We start from the raw sequence: 22,141 nt of genomic DNA, 5'->3' as shown, positions 1-22,141 counted from the left end.
CACACTTTAATAACACATTCCTGGCCATCCTTGACAATCATTCACCTGCACGCTCTATTAGAATTAAAACAAAAGTTGCCCCCTGGCTCATTAAAGAAACCAAACTAAAGATCATCCAAAGAAATAATGCCTGGAATAATGCCTGGAACACCTGGCACACCTCTAAAGCCCCACAAGATCAACTCAAATTTCAAAATAAAGGAATGATACAAAAAAAATCCATATTACTAGTCAAAAAAACTATTTCTGCCAGCTACAGCAGAAACACCACAACAAGCCACAGAAGTTCTGGGCAGGTATTAACAAACTCCTCTACCCAGGGCAATCCACAACTCCAGCCATTTCAGCTCCAACCCAAAAATCGCCAGAGTCCATTGCCAACAACTTCAAGAGTTTCTATACAGAAACCATCCAGACCCTTGCTAGCAAACTTAAACCCACTTGTCCTAATGCTGAAACCCCTAAACCCAGTGAAATTCGTTCCTTTAGCTTCCAAAAAGTTCCGACTTCACTCATTAGAGCCCTAATTAAAAAACTCAAACCAACCACCCTTTCAGCTGACCTCCTTCCTGCAGACTACCTGCAAAAAGCTGCTGATGTTATAGCATTCCCTTTGATAAACAGAACCTTAACTGAAGCCTCTATCCCCTCTATCTGGAAAATATCGCATATCATACCACTCGACAAAGGAGGTAGCTCCACAGAGCTGTCAAACTATAGACCAGTAGCTATCCTTTCCCCTCTGGTTAAAATTATGGAAAAGTGTATCCGTAAACAACTCTTACACTACCTTAATACACATAATCTTCTGGCCAACTCCCATCATGGATTTAGACCACAGCACAGTACCACCTCAGCCCTCCTCTCCTTTTCTAATGTCATAAATTCCAACCGTAACAACAACAAACTATCTTCTGCCCTGTTTCTCAATCTTTCCAAGGCCTTCGACATGGCTAATCACCAGCTGCTCTTACTTGCCCTAAATAAAATATCGCTAAACAACTATGCCATACAATGGTTGTAGTCTTATCTTAGTGGAAGACAGCAGGCTGTCCTTTGGCAGGACAAACTCTCCACCCTTCTCCCCGTTACCCTTGGTGTCCCTCAAGGCTCCCTATTAGGCCCCCTTCTTTTCTCCATCTTTATCAATGACCCCCACACTGTAATCCCAGATGCAACCTGTATACAATATGCCGATGACACCACCCTAATCTGCTCAGCCTCTGCCCCTACAGATATCCTTTGTTTAACCCAGAAATCCTTTAATACAGTGGAAAACTGGATCTCTAATCAACAGCTGATATTAAACCCTAATAAAACAAAGCTATTGCTCTTCTCCCCTACTCACAAATCCTCTCAACCTTTGTTTACTATAACATCTAACAATGGGACCATAATCTCACCAGATATGTATACCAAACTCCTGGGTGTTATAATAGACAACAATCTCAAATATGATATGCACTTAAACCAAACTATTAAACCGTTAATAAAAAACTTGGCTCCCTATACAAAAACAAACCTTTTCTCACCCCTCTAGCTAGGACTGCCATTGCCCATACCCATCTGCTTTCACCTCTACTCTATGCCTCACCAATAGTCATTAACTTGAACAAAACTGATCTCAGCAAACTCTCTAGCTGCTATAATCAAGTTGCCAGGTTTGCCACAGGAACTCCCTACAGGACACACCATTGTCAAAACCTAAACCTCTTAGGATGGCTAGAACTCCCCAGGCTAATTCAATATAATCAACTTACTGTAGCATTCAAGGTTATTAACCATCCAGAAAAATGCTCTCCCTTAAAAACATTATACATCCCTAAAAAACGCTAGGTCACTTTGTTCCACGACAAACCTTTTGGTTCAGTCTGTTAAAGCTAACAACCTATCTGGAGAATCTTTGTTTGCAAATTCAGTAGGCGAAACCTGGAATTCGCTCTCATCTGACCTTACTCTGACCCCCTACCTTAATCAGTTCAAAAAATCTAACCCAGTATTTTAAAACTCACCGGTTACATCCTTGCTCTAACCCTGACTAAAGCCTCATCTACTTCCATAACCCTGCATTTTTTTTTATTCACAGCAACTAACCTCTTACAATAATAGGTTTGAAAAGAGAAACTGTAACATCTTTGCAGATACTCTTCTATAAACTGCACCTATAGGTTTGATAAGAGAAACTGTAACATATTTGTATATATTTCTGAATATAAACTGTATTCTTCATAGGCTTGAAATGTGAGACTGTAACTTGTATGTTAATACAATATGTGTGTTCATATACTGTAACTTCCTTGTCTTTATCTGTTTGTAAGTTTGGAACTTTTCTCCCCAGGCCTCTCTGAAAATGGATATATATCCAGTCGGACTATCCCCGTCAACAAATGTAAAATAAAAATAAATAATAAAAATAAAATACTGGTATTTCGGTTACTCTGTTGGCTTCCATTTCATATTGTATTCTGACCTATCATGCAGAAAGGAGGCATATCAGTGGAGTACACATGTTAGATCTTAATAGCATATATTTCAGTTTCAGACTTCTTACCCTTCAGAACGGGAATGCAACTGCCAGACTTGTTGTAGTATGTCTGTGTAGGTCTGGTGGGGGCTGTTCACCATTGCCATCATTTGGGGGCCTTAGCCCAGCCTTTCTTCATGGTCATCTACACCTGTCCTGCTGGGTGAGGCTGGTGGTATATATGTGACCCTCACTGACATCCATGTGTGTGACCTATTGACACCCACAGTTCTTTGGGCCATCACATGTACTACAGTGGGGGATGTCACCTTGTGTAGTCCTGCCTAGTATGTTGACACCAGCATTTGTTATGAATTTCCTGCTGTCCCATATAGCTGTCTGCTGCCATCCCATTCAGCCACCCAATTTCCTTGCATGCTTGCATCCATATCATACATACAAGCATGAGAACATACTACTCCATTCAATAATTGATAGGAAGGGTGACTTACCTTGTTGCTGGGCCAGTATTGAGGACAGTGCTGGAGGGCTGACTATGTTTGATGCACATAGTACACTCTCTATACATGGTAAAGCTCAGGTAGTTTCATATTTGGCATCCATTTTACTGTATGTGTGAGTCGGAGAGAGTTATCAGTCCCTGGGTCCCTACAGTGTCAGTATGTGTGCTATGCATTGCCTCTTGGCCAGGGCATGGGCATACTGGGCATGCCTCCTTCTGCCTACAGGAGCTGGCTCAGGATGTTCCTCCTCCGAGTGCCTCTGGCCTGTGCTGGTCTTGGCAATGGTGGGGGGCTGTGTGGCCCTGCCCCGTGCTGTTCCTGCTGCAGCTTCTTCCACAGGATCATACTGTGTAGTATGGCACATCCTGTGAACATTTGTGTACATGTAGCTGGAGAGTACTGCAAGGCTCCACCAGATATGTTAAGGCAGTGAAACCGTGACTTGAGCATCCCAGACACATGCTCTTCAATGATCCTGGCTTGTGTGTGTGGCTCATTATGGTGTTCTTGTTTGGGTGTGTGTGCATTTCTAATGGGTGTCATCAGCCACGGCTTCAGTGCACAGCCAGCATCCCCCACTAGATGGCCATATGGGATGTCCCCCCTGGCAAACGCCTGATACAGCTGTGAGAAGTGCCAGATGTGGGAGTCGTGGTAGCTTCCAGGGCTGCCAGCTCACACATTCATGATAATTCCCTGGGCATTGCACATGACCTGGCAGTTAATAGAGGGGAAGCCTTTGCATTTTTGTAGACCCTACCCTGTTCGCCGGGTGGTGCTTTGATTTGGATGTGGGTGCAGTCTATAGCACCAACTACCTCAGGGTATTCTGCTATATGGTGGAAGAGACACATATGTCTGGTCAATGCCTCATAAGCGGTGGGGAAATATATGTTCTCATTGGCATGTTGTGTCATGGCATCCAGGAACTGGTGGAGTACCCTGGATGCTGATGCCTGTGAGACCCCCGTGATATCCCCAGTTGGTATTTGGAAGGTACCTGTGGCTAGTATTCTCAAGCCTACACATACCTTGGTATCCACTGGGATGGGTTCCCCTCTATTAGTTCTGCATGTGAGGCGTGGCTGGCACAGCTCAACAATTTGCTGTAAAATGTCCCTGTCCACCCCATAGTTCTCTAATATCTCCAGCTCGTGTAGGCCCGGGTAGGTTACCCAGGGTCTGTACACTCTTCTCCTCCTCCTCACTGTGGTTAGTTGTCAGCATTCTCCTCTTCACCACCCTCAGTCTCTAGCACATATTGATGGAGTAAAGCAGCAGCAGCCTCTAACATTTTTAGTTAATTATGCCAGTTAAAAATCCCCCCATCTGTGTGCACCAGTGGTGCAGAGTTTGTGGGAAAAAAAACAGTCTGTAGGGTGTTTGCATAGTTTATAGTAGTGTGCTGGGCTGCTGCATGTGTATTTGGCTGACTATGATACATTCTACCTGCCAGCTATGTTAGTTCTCCTTGATTATAAATAAGGTAACCTGGTCACCAACACGATAAACAACCTTGAAATTAGACAGTATGATGACCCAGAAGGTAAAACAATAAAGCATAGAACCGAAGCTGTCACAGGAAACAGAAGTTTAATCCACAAGCCACGAACAGTTCACACAAACGCCTCCAAATACACAGTACGTTTTCGTTTCTCCTACTTCATCAGATGTGGGCTGCTTCCAAAGCTAACACCTTTTATAGAGCACATTGTTTCAATTAACAAATCAGCTTTGCTAAGCAATCAACTTGTAATTGAGAAAAAGAGAAAAAAGTGCTTTTGTGCTTTTAACCTGATGTTAACATTTTATGTTTTATATGATAAAAATTTAAAGGTGTGTATCAATACATTACTAAATCACATACTCTTATTATAAATAACCATTCACTTTTAAAATTGTGTTAAATTTTGGTAAAATGCATGCATGAATTAAAAAATACTAAATAAGTAAAAAATGAAATGAAACTTTCCTTTGATGAAAGAAATACTTCTGCAAAAACTAATCCATTTAGCACCATCTAGTGGCCATACAAAGATTTTGCAAGGAACAACAAAATAACAAACAAGTTCTCCTTGATTGCCTTTCTACTGCTGTTTCCCCTTCCCAGTTCCTCCCTATTTAAGCTCAGAGGGGCGCCGCACATACTCAGTGCTGAAATGTAAACAGTGCTGCCATTTCTTCTTTTTTTTTTTTTTTTGTTTAAATCCCAGTGCACACCCATTTAGGCTATGTACACACTGCTCAGGCACATCTGACACTCTCCCTTCCGTAGCTGTGCTTACCTAAGGGCAAACATGAGTCATAGAGCTCCAATGAGCTTACAGCAAGCATGACACACCCCCTTATGAAGTCATTCAGCTCTTATACTTGCACTGTTGTATTGCTGCACCGGGTCTATATTAGATAAACAACAGTTTATCTTACTGAACGCTGACATTATCGAAAATCCCAGAACTCGAAACTGCAATTGTGGGGGGCTGCGCCCCTCCACCCCCTGCTAAATATATATTCCAACTCCAAGATCGCACTACAGTGAGGAAAGGGCAAATATTCCCATCTTCACTGTACTGCGATCTCACAATTCTGGTTTTGGGTTCCGGGATTTTCGCTCATGTTAGCGTTCGGTAAGATAAACCTTTGTTTATCTAATATAGACCCGCTGCACCTACACAGTTAGGAACAAGCTGACACTTTGAAGAAATCTGTGATTCAGTATAACTCCCCTCATTTGCATACCCCAGTGTGTAGGTTACTAGCTACTGCACTAACACAGACCCTTTCCCCTTGACTACCAGTGCCCCCTGATACTGTTTACATTCTGCATGCCACTGACTATAATGGCAAAATGCAGAATTAACTTAATACTGGCTTTTCTCATTTTTATTTTTTCGGCACGATCCTGTTTGCACGTCGCTGCCCTATGCTTAAACGGCTGCGATCAGCCAAAAAAAGTTTAATTTTCATAATAATTAATCACTTTTCAATGCCAATGGCCTTATATTTGGCCATTGGCATGTCTAATGTACATAATACATGTTTTTCCACGAGCTGTCGTGCCTCCATTTTGTCAGTTGCAGAAATGTACTCAGTTATCTTTTGAATACATTTCTGCACTGACACTGTTCTAGCACGGAGACCTGGCAGCTTGGTGGATCACAAAATCAACTAATTTGCATGGTTTTCACCAGCAAATTAAGTGATTTGCATATTTGCCAGTTTTCCATCTTGAATCGCTTGGTGGACATTTTTTGTGCAGGAGCTCCTGCACTGTTCCTGTACGGAAATGTTGGCTTCCTGAATCCCAGGGATTATTATTATTAAAATTCTATTTAGGCAGTACTGGTCTGATCCATACATATGACATGTCTCTCACATCCTTGCTAGACATGCAGCATGGGATCAAACATTCGGGACTCTGTCCTCAGCAGTTGTGGAAAAAACAGAACAGAACACCACTATGAATACCAGTCTTGAGTATATTCAGGTTTTAGCTCTTACAATTACTAAATGAAATTGATACTTGCACATCTGTGGGGTGTTCCCTGCCCAACATTCCCCAATCCAAAGCTCAAGGGTATCTCTCTTCCACCTCCAGAGGTCATCAAAATGATGTTTGCATTGCTCACCTGTGCAGAGAATACCTGTCACACTGGTTAAGGCCCTGGCAACACTATTCCAGGATTCAGATTTATATTCTAAGCTGGAATAGTCCTGCTGCAGCAACCTGGGCCCATGCTCTCTTAGTAGGAATCCAACAAAAATCTTGGACTCCTGGACACCCCAACACTGTGTCAGAAAGCACACACCCTCTCCTGCAGCTCCAGACATGCCTCCCATAGTTCAAGCTCAATGTCTAGTGAGCATTTCCCACCAATTGCAGTTTATATGGTGCTGTTTCCTGCCTATCCTATGTCCTACACTTACTGATAGTGCAGTCATTTTGAATTTGCAACATTTAGAAACAGTGCACATCGCTTACCATCGTGCAAGCACTGTAGGTGAGAGTATGCATTGATGGGCGCCATGGTTGCCCGATAGTAAAGGAAGTGCAACAGTGGTGAACAAAGCAATTTCTAGTTGATTAGGTATATATAGGCACTTATGTAAAGGGGCTAGTCATATATATATATATATATATAGTTCTGCTATACCTGCAGTTATTACAAGAAGTTTGAAAAAAAAAACAGTTGTATATCTTGTACTTTATTGCTATAATCTTCACTCTCACAACAGTAAAACAAAACTTGCACACACTGTACTAGAACAACATACCATCTGCACTCCACCAATACATTTAACACCTGCTGCCATGGGATTAGTGAGACTGATATCTGTTATCTTAGTAGTTATTTTAAGGTTCTCACTGTTAACATAGTACAACACACTGCTTATCATGGTTGCACGATGCACAATATTAATTGAATGCATTCAGTTCATATGTGTGACTGTCTGGGTCCTGTTTACAACCTGCATGGTCTATTCCTCCAGTTTGTGTGCTGCTGTGCTTCATGCAAACCAGGAAAGCACAGCTAAGCATATTTATGTCAAGTGGCACATATTACAAACACTGGCAAAAAAAAAAAAAGAAAAAAGAAAAAAAAGGATAAAACAAATTAATCAAAACACAAAAGGCAGACTGTCCACAGTTTTGTAGAATGTCCAGATATTTGTATCATATATTTGGCCTTTTCCTTGTAAAATCAGTGGTTTATTATGAAATCACTGAAGATTGCAGTCTATATATTGTGTTCCGTACTTCATATCTTTTCAAAAAATACATGCTTGATCTTTGCCCTGGAACGATCCACACTCACTATACAAGTTTCATGGCTAGTAACACTGGGCTGAGTCACAAAACCTATGTGTGCCACGTGTCATTAATATTCATGAGATGAGATTGCATGATGCTGTGTGATGCACAGTATTGCGTACGTGAATACACTCCATGTAGGCTCTACATGAAACCTACATGGAGTTTATTGAATCCAGCAGTATGTTTATTTGATTATGTCTCCTAAACATACCTAAATGTATTAGGTTTGCATTGTATCTGAGGCATATGTAATCTCAGGTGTATAGTATTTGGTCAACTCCTACAAACCCAGTGCCTGTTTTCCTCATTATCTTTGCTTTTGTCATCTTATTTTGAATGTGTGTGTGTGTGTGTGTGTGTGTGTGTGTGTGTGTGTGTGTGTGTGTGTGTGTGTGTGTGTGTGTGTGTGTGTGTGTGTGTGTGTGTGCTATATATAATATCAGAGATGACTAATAATTAACTTAGTTTATTTTCTTTTTCTAGTATGTATTCAGAGAATATCATTTGGCTCAAAACAAGGTAGGCTTAAATGCATTGCTCTTTTGTGAAATAGTATATATTTTCTAATTTCTGCACATTATCTCTATTTATCAAACATTTTTAATTAAAACTATTTCTGGCTTTATTAATGAAATACTCTGTTAGCTTTTGTTTTCTAGCAATATATAATTTATTTTACAACTTTTATGCCGCTTTGTGTCTATGTTTAAAAAACTATAATATTATATATGTCCCAGTGTACAGGAGTGGAAGATGTTGGGTGAGGCTCATAATATATTCAGAAATGCAAGATATTGTTGGAAAAAGTGTCATTACTGAGCACAAGTCACCAATGCACATTCTGTATGCAAATGAGTACAAAAGCATAGAACTGCCAGATATTTATACAGCAGTTCTTTTGTGGGTGCATACATAATATAGCAATAACCCACGCCTGGCTGTGGGTAATGCAGGATTTACCCACGGTTGGCATGGTTTGGTCATGAGGGCGAAGCCCGAGTGACCAAACAAAGCCAACCATGGGTAAATCCAGCATTACCCACACCCAGAAGTGGGTTATTGCTATTATACAATGACATTATTTAAGAAAAAAAATAATTACTTTTCTTAAAGAATGGCATTGTATAATGCCGCCTTGCTGCCCTTCCGCAGTGTCTGGTATTCTGCAGCTGTTTTGATGTACTGCACATGCGTATGCCTACGCAGTACATCACAGCTGTGGGCAAAAGCAACAGAGAAAGCAAGATCTCCCCTGCTTTTTACAAACTGTTTCGCTATGTTAAATGGGTTTAACATAGCGAGACAGCTTTAAAAAAGCAACGGAGTCTCCGTTCCTTTTTTTAAAGCTGTCTCACCATGTTAAACCCATTTAACATAGCGAGACAGTTTTGAAAAAAGCAACGGAGAAAGCAAGATCTCTGTTGCTTTTTACAAACTGTCTCATTATATTAAGCGAGTTTAACATAGCGAGACAGCTTTAAAAAAAGCAACGGCTGCCTCGCTAGGTTAAACCCAATTAACATAGCGAGACAGTTTTGAAAAAAAGCAACGGAGAAAGCAAGATCTCTGTTGCTTTTTAAAGTGTCTCGCTATGTTAAATGGGTTTAACATAGCGAGACAGCTTTAAAAAAGCAACAGAGATGCTCCGTTGCTTTTTTTAAAAGCTGTCTCGCTATGTTAAACTCGTTTAACATAGCGAGACAGGTTGTAAACAGCAACGGAGATCTTGCGTTCTCCGTTGCTGTAAAAAAAAAAAGAGTTATACTAATGGAAAAAGTCCGGGAGACAGGACCTTTTCCCATTACTATAACTCTGATTTACAACATGGACGCTAACCAATCAGCATGCACGTTTTGGAATATTAATGGTGGGTCATGGTATAATGATAATTATAGCACTGGCATTGTAACATTCCATTCGTTGTAACATTCTGCTCATGAGCAACCTCTACACAGACTCATACACAAAGCATTCACATGTCTGCACATACACAGACACGTGCACATATATGAATATGTCTGGGGAGTACTTACAGTATTAACAGCAGTCTTTGTAGTTGGTTTCGTTTTTTCTGAATGCAACTGTATTTACAAGAAAACACCATATAGGGAAGTAACATAAAAGGAAAACAGTTATTTATGCACTGTAGGGCTCTTTTCTAAAGTTAATTTCATAATTTTTAAAGGATGCACAGTGTTTTCCTCAAAGCTAGTTAGCACACAAAACAGTGCTTACATATGGAGCTCCCTGAAGACTCCTCTTCAGGACTCTCTCTCATTGCAGAGGTCAGGATTCTAATCTCCTCCATAAGTATTGTCTCTGATATATTCATAAAGACATTTGCTGCCTTTTATGTGTTATGACCAGCCTCTGTCTGCTTTGCCTGTCCACTTTGTATTTCTCAGGATTTCTGCAGTTGTTTCTCTTTATCAATCACCCTGACTCTTTCCCCTTTCTTATCCCTCTCTCTTTGTCTTTCATCCCCACTACTTCTCCTCCAGCTAATCTATATCCTTAATCCCCTCCTACTAATTCTCCCTCCTTACCCACTTCATCATCTTACCTATCTGCTGATATCACAACCTCTCCACTATCAGAACTCATTCTTATTTATTTCTGCTTATACCCTTCCTCCTCCTCCTCCTCTATTTTCAGCTCTTGCTTTAGTGACATCCTACCTCATTAATGTTGCTATACATATACTGAACCTATGTGCATTATCATTGCTCATGTATCTGCAGCTATTACCTGTTAACATGTCTTCGACTTATGTAAAATAATATAACTTATAAAGTATATGATAATTGTCTTTACTTTTTGTCTCAATACTACCTGCAAAGTAGAGCTTGAAATGTTTAATTTCTCTTATTGTGCGTTGTAAAATTGTATTTTATGTGGAGCTTTTCTCTCTGGGCCGCCACTGAAAATGGGACCTGTGTCCTGTCAGACTCTTCGGGTAAACAAAACAAAACTAAATAAATAAATAGTTCCCTTCCATAACCCTTCCTTTAGTAAATGTAACCCTACTTAGTGCAGACACAGCGGTCAGTAAGCTGTATGATCACCCATTGCAGAATCACCAGTACAAATCCTGACAGAGAGCCTTGAAACAGTTCATGAGCATTAAAGTGACTGTAGCCTGGACAATGGTGTGCTTTAAAACTGTAAGCCTAGACGGTCAAAGTTCATGTCGACAGTGTTGATCTATCTTTTTGTTGGTAAACCAGCTGCAGAAGGGTATTGCCTGTAATCAATGCACATTATTTGCATAAAAATAATAGTATTTTAAATGTGGTGAGGGTCCATTTAACGGAAAGGCATTCATTTCTTATAGATTAATAATGTCTTTCAGCAGGTGACCATTTTGTATTGTGAGATTCGTTACTGTGAGTCCCGGAACAATGAGATTGAATGAAAGAAATACGAACATATGTATCCTAAGTCTGAGATCGCTGTTTCTCAGAATATTCCCTTTTCTCTGAGGTATGGTGATTTTAGAGTTGGTATGTATAAGTTTCAGGGTGTGGGGGTGCAGGGGAACCTACCTTCCTGCAAAAATGGCTTTCAAGCATAACAACAATTTTTGACTTTCATCGTCCTCTTGTATTTTTTCAGTTATTTTTCCTAATTGTAAGCCTTGCACTGATAAGTGTTAGCATTACAATAGGGAGCCCTTTCAGTATTACTAAGTTTTCTATGTATATACATCTGGGATGCTTATTCCCAGCTATAGTCTGAGACAAGATTGCTCCTATGCCTACCTCAGAGTATGCATGGATTAAGAATTGCTTGGGGAAGTCTGGAGATTTTCATTTTGCCTCTGAACACAATAAATATTTAATTACCTGAAGGCTTATTCTGCTTCAGCATTCCACTTAACGTTCAAAGGGTCAGTGAAGGGCAGGTGATGGTAGTACAATTAGGAATAACTTTATGTCAGTAGTTAACTAGTCCTCCCTAAAAAAAAGCCTTAACATGATTCTTAGTAGCTGGGATGAAGCCAGTTTTAGACTGCTTCAATTTTCGCAGCTGGATTCAGCATCCATCAGCCTATCAGATGGCCAAATGGTGGGTTTGTGGCATGAGTAATTTGCACTTAACTTGGTTAATCATTCTCTTAGTCTTTGAACAATATGACTATATCATCCATGTATTCTGCCAAGTATCTTTTATAGAACCTAAATATTAGGTCCATAAGCCTTTGCGATGTACAGGTGCTTCATGAAGACGAAATGGCAGGACTCTATTTTAGAAACGTTGTTGTGGTGTGGGAAGTGCCACTCTGTCCTTACCTTTGGACTAGTGGGACTTCCCAGTAGCATTTTCATAGGGCCAAAGGGGACAGGAGTTCAGCCTTGTGCAAATCTTTAATCATTTCATCCACTCATTGCATGGGATATGAATCATGTTTAGTTTTGCTATTTAACTTTCTGCAGTTATTGTAAAATCTTATATAACCATTGGCTTTGTGGACCAGAACAAATGGACTATTCCACTATCTTTACAATTATTCAGTAGCCCTACATTTGAGGGTTTTCTGTACTCTCCTCATTATTTGGCATTGGAGTTTTAGTTTTCATTATGGCTTCAGATTTATTTTCCTACCAGGCATGGGCTTTCATGTTTTGTTGAATTAAACTGCCTCTGCCTTGCAGCTCTGACAATGTGCCTTCCTTCCTAGCACAAACTACCTTAGTTCTGGTTTCTAAGTTATTGATAGTGTTTCATCTGCTTTGACTTCAGAATGTGCTTTAGGGTCTTTATTTTTCTTAAGACATGCTTACTACAGAAACTTTAGTTTCTCTCCAGGACTTCAGAACATTTATGTGATATAGCTGTTGTGGCTTCCTTTTTTGTGGTTCTCACAACATAATTTATTTCACTTCCTTTTCTGTGGTTTCAAATGGTCCTTTCCAGTTTGAAAGGAAATGGTTTTCTGTAATGTGTACAAACATAAAAGCTTTGCCGCCTGGGTTGAATTATCTAAGACAAATATTGTTGTTATATGCTCTCTGTTGTATTTCCTATGCTCTTTCCACGTTTTCTTCCTCCCATATTTCTTTGCTGTATCTAGCAATTTCTGATGATACATATCATGTAGCAGTTCAAATGGTGTGAACCCAGTACATACATGGGGTACATCCCTTATAGCACACAGAAGGTGCGGAAGTACTTGGCCCCACTTTCTCTCACCCAGTTCTTTAGCTTTTATTAATATAGCCTTAATGCTTTTTTTCTATTCAATTAGCCCATTACTGGGTGCAATACACAGATGTCCTTAACTGTTTCACTTTAAAGCGATACATTACTTTGGACGTGAATTGGATGTTTTCGTCAGCATGAATTTTGTGGGGAATTCCTCCTCCTCCAGGAAAAAAAGTGCTAGTTCATTTGTAATACTATGTGCTTAAACTCTTCACAGAGGTACTTCTTCAGGAAATGTCATTGCATAATAAATGATTACCACTACATAACACTATATACTGACCGTCCTTATTCTGTTTTACAAGTGGACCTATAGTGTCCAGTATTATTGTCTCAAATTGGACTTCCACAATGTTAAGGGCAAGAAAATACTTTTAAAACCTGCAATGGGTGCTGTCCCTTGATGTTATGAGTGTGTGGCACAAACCCTCTAACTGGCCTTCATAACATCACACCAGTAAATCCGTGCTAAAAGCTATCTTCCTAGAATTTGTCTTATCCATGCATAATCTGGTTATGTGCTAATTTCATGAACAAGTGTTCCAAAAGATTTGAAACTAATAGCCTTCTTAATAACTAGAACTCATTTTGTATGCGTTGTAAATATCCTCCTGGCTTGTCTGTTCTACAACAACTTCCTTTGCCTACATTTCTATGAAACTCTAATACTAATAAGCATAACCCAGAACTCCTTCTGCAGATACTGAGAATATCATCCGTAATCTATATAACATTGATACTAATGGATCGTGTAAAGAAATGGAGCTAACTAACTAATTACCATTCATCGTCTTTGGTTACTGTACAGAGTAGGCCAATTCTCAATACAAGTTAGGGGTATGAAGTGAGGTGCAGAAATACCTCACTAAAAGAATCACAGGCCTAAAGCAGATGCCCTATGCTGACTGCCTAAAAAACCTCCAGCTATACTCTGTTATATATCGTCCACTCAGAGGCAATCTCTGCTTAACATACAAGGCCATGTCAAACCCAGAGCTGTTGGACATGCTACACTTAAAGAAATCCCAATCCCTCAGAGCCACGTGCTCCAGGGATCTAAACATGGTCATCACAATGAACAAAACATGCTGAAGGGATAGATTCCTGACCCAAAGACTCCCCATACTCTGGAATGGACTGCCCATACATGTCAAGCAGAGTGCCTCTTTGGCCTTCTTCAAAAGGAACTTTGATGATTGGATGGGAGATAGGAAATTCACCCCGGGGATCACTTCAGTTGCCTTGCTAGACAGGGGTCCAGGGAAGTAAATATTGTGGGAAGAAATAGCCAGGGAATTGTTGTGGCTTAGGCTTGTATAGGCCCTAGGGCCAATAGCCTAGTACCAATCTATGAACCTATAAAACACAGAACTGGCAGTTCGACTAATTAAAATTAAGTACTATCGCATTCTATAGGTATGCATTCAGGCAGAGCTTGCTGGTTACCATTAACAGTTTTTACAGGTATTGCTGTTAGTGACTGCGCTATATTTTGCTATGTGTCTTTTTCTAGAACATTTAAAATTAAGTTATATATCAATATTTTTGTCTGCAAGCAATAAAACATACTTGTATAATAGCTAAATCTTGCGTGCGTGCATTTAAGAGATGTAATTTCAGTTAACAGCAGACATTCTAGTCACCGATTTTCTTAAGTTACTAGGGAGTGCTTTTTTAAATGTATCTGCTTCCAACCTTTCTAAAATGTTCCTTACATGATTTACATGCGGTTATAGCCAGATTTTCAAGTTATGTGTAAAGTCTGACCCTACTAGACTGTCTGTGCTGAATGCCCGGTTGTGAAATTTAAGTGACTAAGCCTCAGATGAAGCTACAGCCCTAGCCAGAATTTCCCGTTTCAGTTTTATTCTTTTGGTATCTGCTTCCATCAGCATTCCCATGGTCTTTGTATGTCTACATTGAGTCCCTGGTCAGGTGTGAAGACACAGTACTCCCTACTTCAGTTAGAAAATGTTTTTTGTAGTTGTATATTTTTCAACTGTCATTGAATAAGAATCACGTCATACTTTCAAGGTTGTGCAGGATTTTGGTATTCCCAGTGAGGTGGACGGATGGTTCATCATCATGTATGTCTGTTGCTGGAACCTGAGTAGCTGTGGGTCAGTTCTTTCTTGCTGGCTGAGCAACTGTAGTTCAGTGGTTTTAGTAAGGTTCACCAAAGCTTCAATTAATTTCTCCACCTTGAACAGGATACAACAACTTAAACTTCAGTACACACAAAACAAGTTCACAGAGAAGTCCTTTTAATACAGCAAATCCCAGTTTGGCACAAGAGCTTTTGCACTTCTCACTTAGCTTATCATACAAGTCTGAGAGGAGCCAGTATTTTATATTAACGTAATTAAGGTCTAACAAGTTAGCCACCTGGTGGTGTGAACACTGGCTCTAGGTGAGAGTCTCTGTTGATGTGGCACTCCAGCCCCACTTACAAAATGGGAAAAAGGGGTTTATGCTGATTCTGATTTCTTCCAGAAGGCTGCCTGCCCTTCTCAGCTAGAGTGGACAACAGAAGCAGAGAACGTGCATTCAGATAGCTTTGGACCCTCACAGCCTTCAATTTTATTTTTGTCCACTTTAGCCATTCAGTGCATTTTTTATTAATTACAGAATTAAGAAGAGAATTTCAAGCCAGTTTTTATTTTTTGAATGCAGCTTTACTTAGAACAGAAACACAAAATGGAGAGGTAACTTAAAAAAGATACAGTTATTCATGCACTGTTAAGCTCTTTTCCAAAGTCTAGTTAACAGTTTTCAGGAGAAGAAGTGATTTCCACAGAACTGGTTACCCACAAAACAGCACTTGCAAATATATGCTTTTCCTTTCAGGACTACCCTATAAGCAGGGTCACTCCCATCAATTACTTTCCACCAAACAACATTTTCTGTTCCTTTTGATATTCAATGGCACCTTTCTTTTTAAACAAGAAACATTTTTATTACATTATCACATATGACATAGGCAATCACGCATTGAAAAGTTGTAGATATCAATTAATAAAGAGCTGAAGGATTTTATTTAGCAGGGAAAGGTGGCAAGTGTCACATGGGTTGAGCAAGATAGTTTGGGATTACTTGATTTGAAGGGGTATTTCAGAGCTACACAGTTAAGGCTCCTATACATAGCACAAGCAGAAACCTATTATTCAAAGTGCAAAGGGATTGTGATAAAACAGGGGAGAAGCTCAGGAAACAAGGAGATTTTGAATGCAGATCCTTAAGAACAAGAACAATAACCATACAGAATATTATATTCATAAAGTAGCAGAAAGTATTGTAACAGCTAAGCCAACATGGGAATGGAGAAAGGAGATTCTGCCAATAGGGATAACTGCAATTAGTGATACAGACAATAGGCAAGAGGGGTCTAGAATTTATTTTAGAAAAGTGGAAAAAGAAACAAGGTATTGGCAAATAATTAGAGAGAAATGTAATAGAATGGGAAGAGGCCATGAATATATTTGGATTGCAGCTAACAATTGCTTTCCCTGTCAAGGATTGTATCAGAGTATAGGCAATGAGAAGGAAAAATGGGGGATCCTAAGTGAAAGACCAGCACTGGTAGAGTTTTTAGTCTAATGTAGAACTGCAACTGCTATTAAAAATGATATAATTACTAGAGCATGCAACAATTGCATGATAACTATAACAATCAATCAGAGGAGGCTAGAAGGGATTGGGAAGATAGATTGGATATGCAATTCACAAAGAAAAAATGGTGATATACATGCAGCAAAGTCCAGAAGATTTAGGATTTTTGCTTGGAAGTGTTTACATAGGTATTTCAAGGGCACGTTTCAGACTGCTTCTGATCTTACATATTTATCTCCCAACAGACTCCATTTCAGATCTGTCTTAACCCTGAGGTCAGGAATCCTATCAGCTCAATAAGTAATGTCACTGATATATCCAAAGGGATACCTGTTCTGCCATCATCATCAAACATTTATTTCCTATTTTTACATGGGTTTGGGGTACTGCATTGGCTATTGCTACTTCCCTCTATTCAGAGCCATTCTACTAACTTCTTAGACAGTCATGGCCACTTGCTTCAGGTCTTCTGTCCTTCCATCCTGGTTGGATGCTGTCATTTCTCATATCTGCGTTATCAAATTGGCTTCTGCTTTTCTGCATGTGTGAGCAAACCACTATAATCTGTTCTCCTTGAACTTCTCTGTAACTGGAGCTACTTTTACTTCTTCTCTGATGTCTTCATTTCTTCATCTCTCTCACAGTGTGCATCCTACACCCATCTCAGCCACTTCATCTCCATCAACTCAAGCTTCTTCAGCTGCCCTGCCTTTACTGCCCATACAATAGAACTGGTCATGTAACTGTTTTGTACATCTTGCTATTCAGCTTTTTTGACATTCTTCTGTCTTACACTACCCCTGACACTGTATGCCAGTTGGCTGCAGCCCCTCCGATTCTGGCTTTCACCTCCTCATTCAGACTTCCTTTTACCTCAAACACCCCTCCCAGATACTTTATACTGTCTCAGTTTTCATCTTCTTCTGATTTTCCCCATTTACTGCCATGACCACTGTCTTTTCTGTATTCAAATTCTTCCCCTGTACATTCAACTTTGCATTCCAATCCTCTGTCATTTGCTGAAATTCTAGTATAGAGTCTGTTTGTAATGCCACATTATTGACATAGAGCATTTTTGTTGATCTGTTCCTCCAGCCTATTTGCTAATGTAGTAAATCACCAATATGAAAAGCAGTGGGCTCAGAATTCAGCCCTGATGCACACATACTCTGACTGGGAACCCCTAATGACTGCACTTAGGTCACTGGGTTCCTGTACATTTATTGCACTAATTCTGCCAATGTTCCATCATTATCTGCTCACTGCAGACATCAGGGCAGTTGTGCTACATTCCCACCTGAATCCAGCTACGTATGTTCATTTATCAATAACCATGTTCAGTACTTTCATATAGTGTGACAAGAGTTGGATAAATACCTGTACTATCCACAGTTGTGAGTATCCCTTTTGTTCTTGTACAGTGGTACTAGAATGGTTATTCTCCAGTCATTGGGGATATGCTTCTCTCACCACACTGTGAAGTATATCCTCAGGGCCATTTCTCCCATAAAGGCCCAAAAATCTTCATCATATCAGCTGTGACTTCATCTTCCTTAGTGCACTTTATACTTCTTCAGGTGTGACTTCTCATTCCACTTTCATTCTAAGCTGTGAGTATGGCAGTACAGCCTTTGCAGGTTTCCTTCATTCACAACTTCCTGACGTACTTCTTCCATTTGTGTTTGCCTGACGTACTTCTTCCATTTGTGTTTGCCTGAAGTACTTCTTCCATTTGTGTTTGCCTGACGTACTTCTTCCATTTGTGTTTGCCTGAAGTACTTCTTCCATTTGTGTTTGCCTGACGTACTTCTTCCATTTGTGTTTGCCTGAAGTACTTCTTCATTTTCCAGTTTGCTGACGCCTTCTTCCATTTGTGTTTGCCTGACGTACTTCTTCCATTTGTGTTTGCCTGACGTACTTCTTCCATTTGTGTTTGATGTCCTCTGGAATAGTAATCAGATTGCTGGTGGCATCCCCTATGAATATTTGCCAACCTACACATTTTGGCTTATTGTCACTGCCTTGTAACCCTTTTTGAGTCACTTTCCCAAAGCTGGTAGAGCTTCTCTGATGCCACTGTGACCATTCTATTACACTCATTGGTAGCCAGCTAATATAAAGCCATATATATATTTTGTGGAATATAATTAATAATACACACTTGAAGAAAATGGACCTGTATCTTTTGTGGACCATACTAGCAATAGCTAGAAAATGTATAACCAGAAGATGGAAATCTAACGCTGCACCCACTATGGAGGAATTCCTATCTTTACTGAAGAAGTTTATATTAATGGAGATCAACACTAAAGAATTAAGAATTTACCCTAAGCCACTGGTTAATAATCCATGGAGAAAAGTTTTGACGTTGATTGACACCTTGCAACTGGAGTCAGACTCTTCCTGATAATCACAGTTAATGTATCAATATCATTATTTATATTTGGATTTATTGTTATCTTAATCTATTTGTCAGGCGAAATGTAAATATTGTATATACTTATTGAGTTCATCTAATGTAAACAAATCTTATTATGTTATATCATCAAAATAAAATTGAGTAAAAAATAAAGCCATATATTTAAATGTGTTTGTGCATACATAAATATATAGATATATATAGAAGTATATGCATATATTGAAAAGTCAGTCTATCAAAAAAGCAACTGATCTGACACAACTTGTCAATCGACATCCTATCAAAAAAAAAAAAAAAACTGTTGCTCTTTGCAGGGGGCAGAAACCCCTGCACCCTCCACACCCCCCAATTATATATCCCAACTTCAAGATCACACCACAATGGAGAAAGGGCAAATTCCCTTATTTCCCCCCTGTTCTGCAATCTCACTAAAAAATAAAGCAAGCATATTCAATCAGCTGATTCTGAGTCAGCTGTACTAGCTTTTTTTTAGGGTGGGGGGGTTCAACAAGCTGACTTTCGACAACTTGGCTATAAACTATATATATATATATATATATATATATATATATATATATATATATATATATATATATATATATATATATATATATATATATATATATATATATATATATATATATATGTATGTATATATATAAAATATAATCTGTACAGACACACACACTCATATGAAAACACATATATACTGTAGCATAGTGACTGCTGAGCCTTGAAAAATACACTGTTTCTGGTGGTGTTCCATCTGCTTTCTGCACACCTGGTGGGGTAAAAGTTGCTACAGGGAGGTCAACAGAAATGAACTGCAGAGATCCTGAGAAAAACTGCACAGGCAAGCAAAGCAGAGCAGAAACAGGCTCAACATGATATGCTGGTAGGTGATATGGCTGCAGTGATTTAGTGTTTGGCATGGGTATTTGCTAAGTGCTAACTAGGTTGAGCACCTGGCTTACTCCGGCCAATGCCAAGGATCCATGCCAACATTTGGCAAAGTCAGTGTGCTTCTATTAGCCTGGGTATGCCTGCCATAAATCCCATACACCCTGCATAAGAATGTTACTGTCCAGCTGGTGCTCTGATCCTAGAATGGGTTACCAGGGCTATAACTGTTAAACATAATCTGGATGTAAGACTAAGCAACCTGCTAAAAATTAATCAAGAATTGCTACACCGAATACAAGTTCACAAGTTCACTGACAAGATACAGTTTGGAAGTGAATGACATGACGTGAGGAGGAGAATGGATATTCTGTGGATCTTGTAGAAAAGACGGAAGGGCAGTGAAGTATAGTCTTTTGTCTTCAAAACGTGTTTTACCTTTGCAGGTTCGCACTCAATCACTTTAACAGTTCAATATAATAAACTCTCAACCAGTGAGGTAGCTTGTTCTACAGAGCAAATATATCACACCAGTGAGTATGTTTAGAGCCCAAAGCATCCAATGTCAGGAACCCAGGAAGTTCTAAATCTAAATCGAAATAATGACAAGCCACTTAAAAATGTTTAATAGAAAATCTGAGCACTTTCATCCCCATACAATATTTCAGGTCTTCATCAGAGATAAAAACAAATTATAACATCACTTCCTTAAGAAAGAAAGAAAAACTATAAACATTTACAGCAACAGCATCCTACCATACCTATGAGGTTACAAAGACATTAATATATATAACTATACATACTTAAACCAATTACAAATTGATTAAACAACAAATCCGTATGTATTTAGATTTACCTTTAAAACTTCCTGAGTTCCCGACGTTGGATGCTTTGGGCTCTGACCATACTCATTGGTGCTGCAGCGATATTTATTCTGTGGAATGAGCTAACTCACTGGTCGAGTGTTTGTTCGATTTAATTCAGTATAATAACACAACTGATAACCTGTTAAAATCACAACTTTATTTCTTATTTTTATGATAAAAGACTTGCATACTAATTTCTCAGTTTGTGTGCCTTCAAATTGTGTAAGCCATTGAAATTTCAAAGCTCTTTTATACCATGCAAAGAATTAATTTCAATCAATGAGAAAGCTATACTTTCATTCCAATTATTATTTGCTCTACCTGTAAATTTTAATATAAAATTAAATACTTCATACATGATTCATTATTTAGTCCATCATGAATCAATGTCTCATGTACAAATATGTGCCAAGTTTGTTTCATTAATAATTTATCAGAAATATTTTAAGAATTCCAAAATGATTACAATAGATAATAAAATAATATAAGGATTTTGTATCCTCACCACATTGTGCTGCAAAATGTACTGACACTGGATGTGCCCTATTAGTATTTCTGATATCCCTCGTGTGTTCCTGAACCTGTTTACAAACTTGCCTTCTAGTCTGTCCTTTATATAAAATAATTTATAAAGACAATATAGAGCATATACCGAATGCATTGTCACAAGCAGTGTCAGTGGCAAAACAGGTAACACTCTCACCTTTGGAGCAGATGGCTGTGGATTCAGTTTTCATACCAGGTAGAGTGAATGCTGACACTGCAGTGCATGCCTACTATAATCCCTATATTTACAAATTGTACATTCCTTACATTGTTCAACTACATTATATCTAACCAAAATATCTAAATGAACTATTGTATCCACTATACTCAGGGAATTTCTATATGATACTATGATACCACTGGATATGCATTAACTAATGATCACAAAACACTGTCTGCAGAGATAATAAACCAGCATTTCCTAACAATTCTAGCTATATGGGTCTACTTCATTTGCCCTAATTTTAAATTGACTGACACCCATTTGCCCGACCCCATTTGACTGAAATTTCACTTGACCGACACTTCATTTGACTGACAAGTATTATTGGCAAGTAAATGGAATATGTCCCCTTAACCACTGTAGTGTGACCGTGGAGTTAGAATATATAGTTAGGGTGTGGGGGCAAAGCCCCCCACTTACTTTTGTTTTACTAAGCAATATGAAAGCAAAACCAAAACAATATAATATGAAATTAAGTGGGACTTCTCCCCCCACACCCCTCCATTGTGGGGGGCTGGGCCCCCCACACCCCCCTAACTATATATTCTAACTCCAGGGTTGCACTACAG

General features: G+C 39.2%; 1 protein-coding gene across 1 annotated transcript in view; it reads left to right on the top strand.

Annotated features, from left to right (window-relative positions):
- LOC122790291 (carcinoembryonic antigen-related cell adhesion molecule 5-like) overlaps positions 1 to 22,141 on the top strand; it is a 663,376-nt gene that overhangs the window by 298,825 nt on the left and 342,410 nt on the right. Inside the window, exon 3 of the mRNA XM_044057792.1 lies at positions 8,288 to 8,323. Coding sequence (XP_043913727.1) covers positions 8,289 to 8,323 — 35 coding nt within the window. The 5' untranslated portion in view covers position 8,288. The remainder of the gene's footprint in view (positions 1 to 8,287; positions 8,324 to 22,141) is intronic.

Source organism: Protopterus annectens, chromosome 16.part0 (genome assembly GCF_019279795.1).
Source record: "Protopterus annectens isolate FY-2018-M chromosome 16.part0, PAN1.0, whole genome shotgun sequence".
Lineage (NCBI taxonomy): Eukaryota > Metazoa > Chordata > Ceratodontiformes > Protopteridae > Protopterus > Protopterus annectens.
The sequence above is the reverse complement of the archived record's forward strand: the minus strand, read 5'-3'. Positions and strand labels throughout refer to the sequence as shown.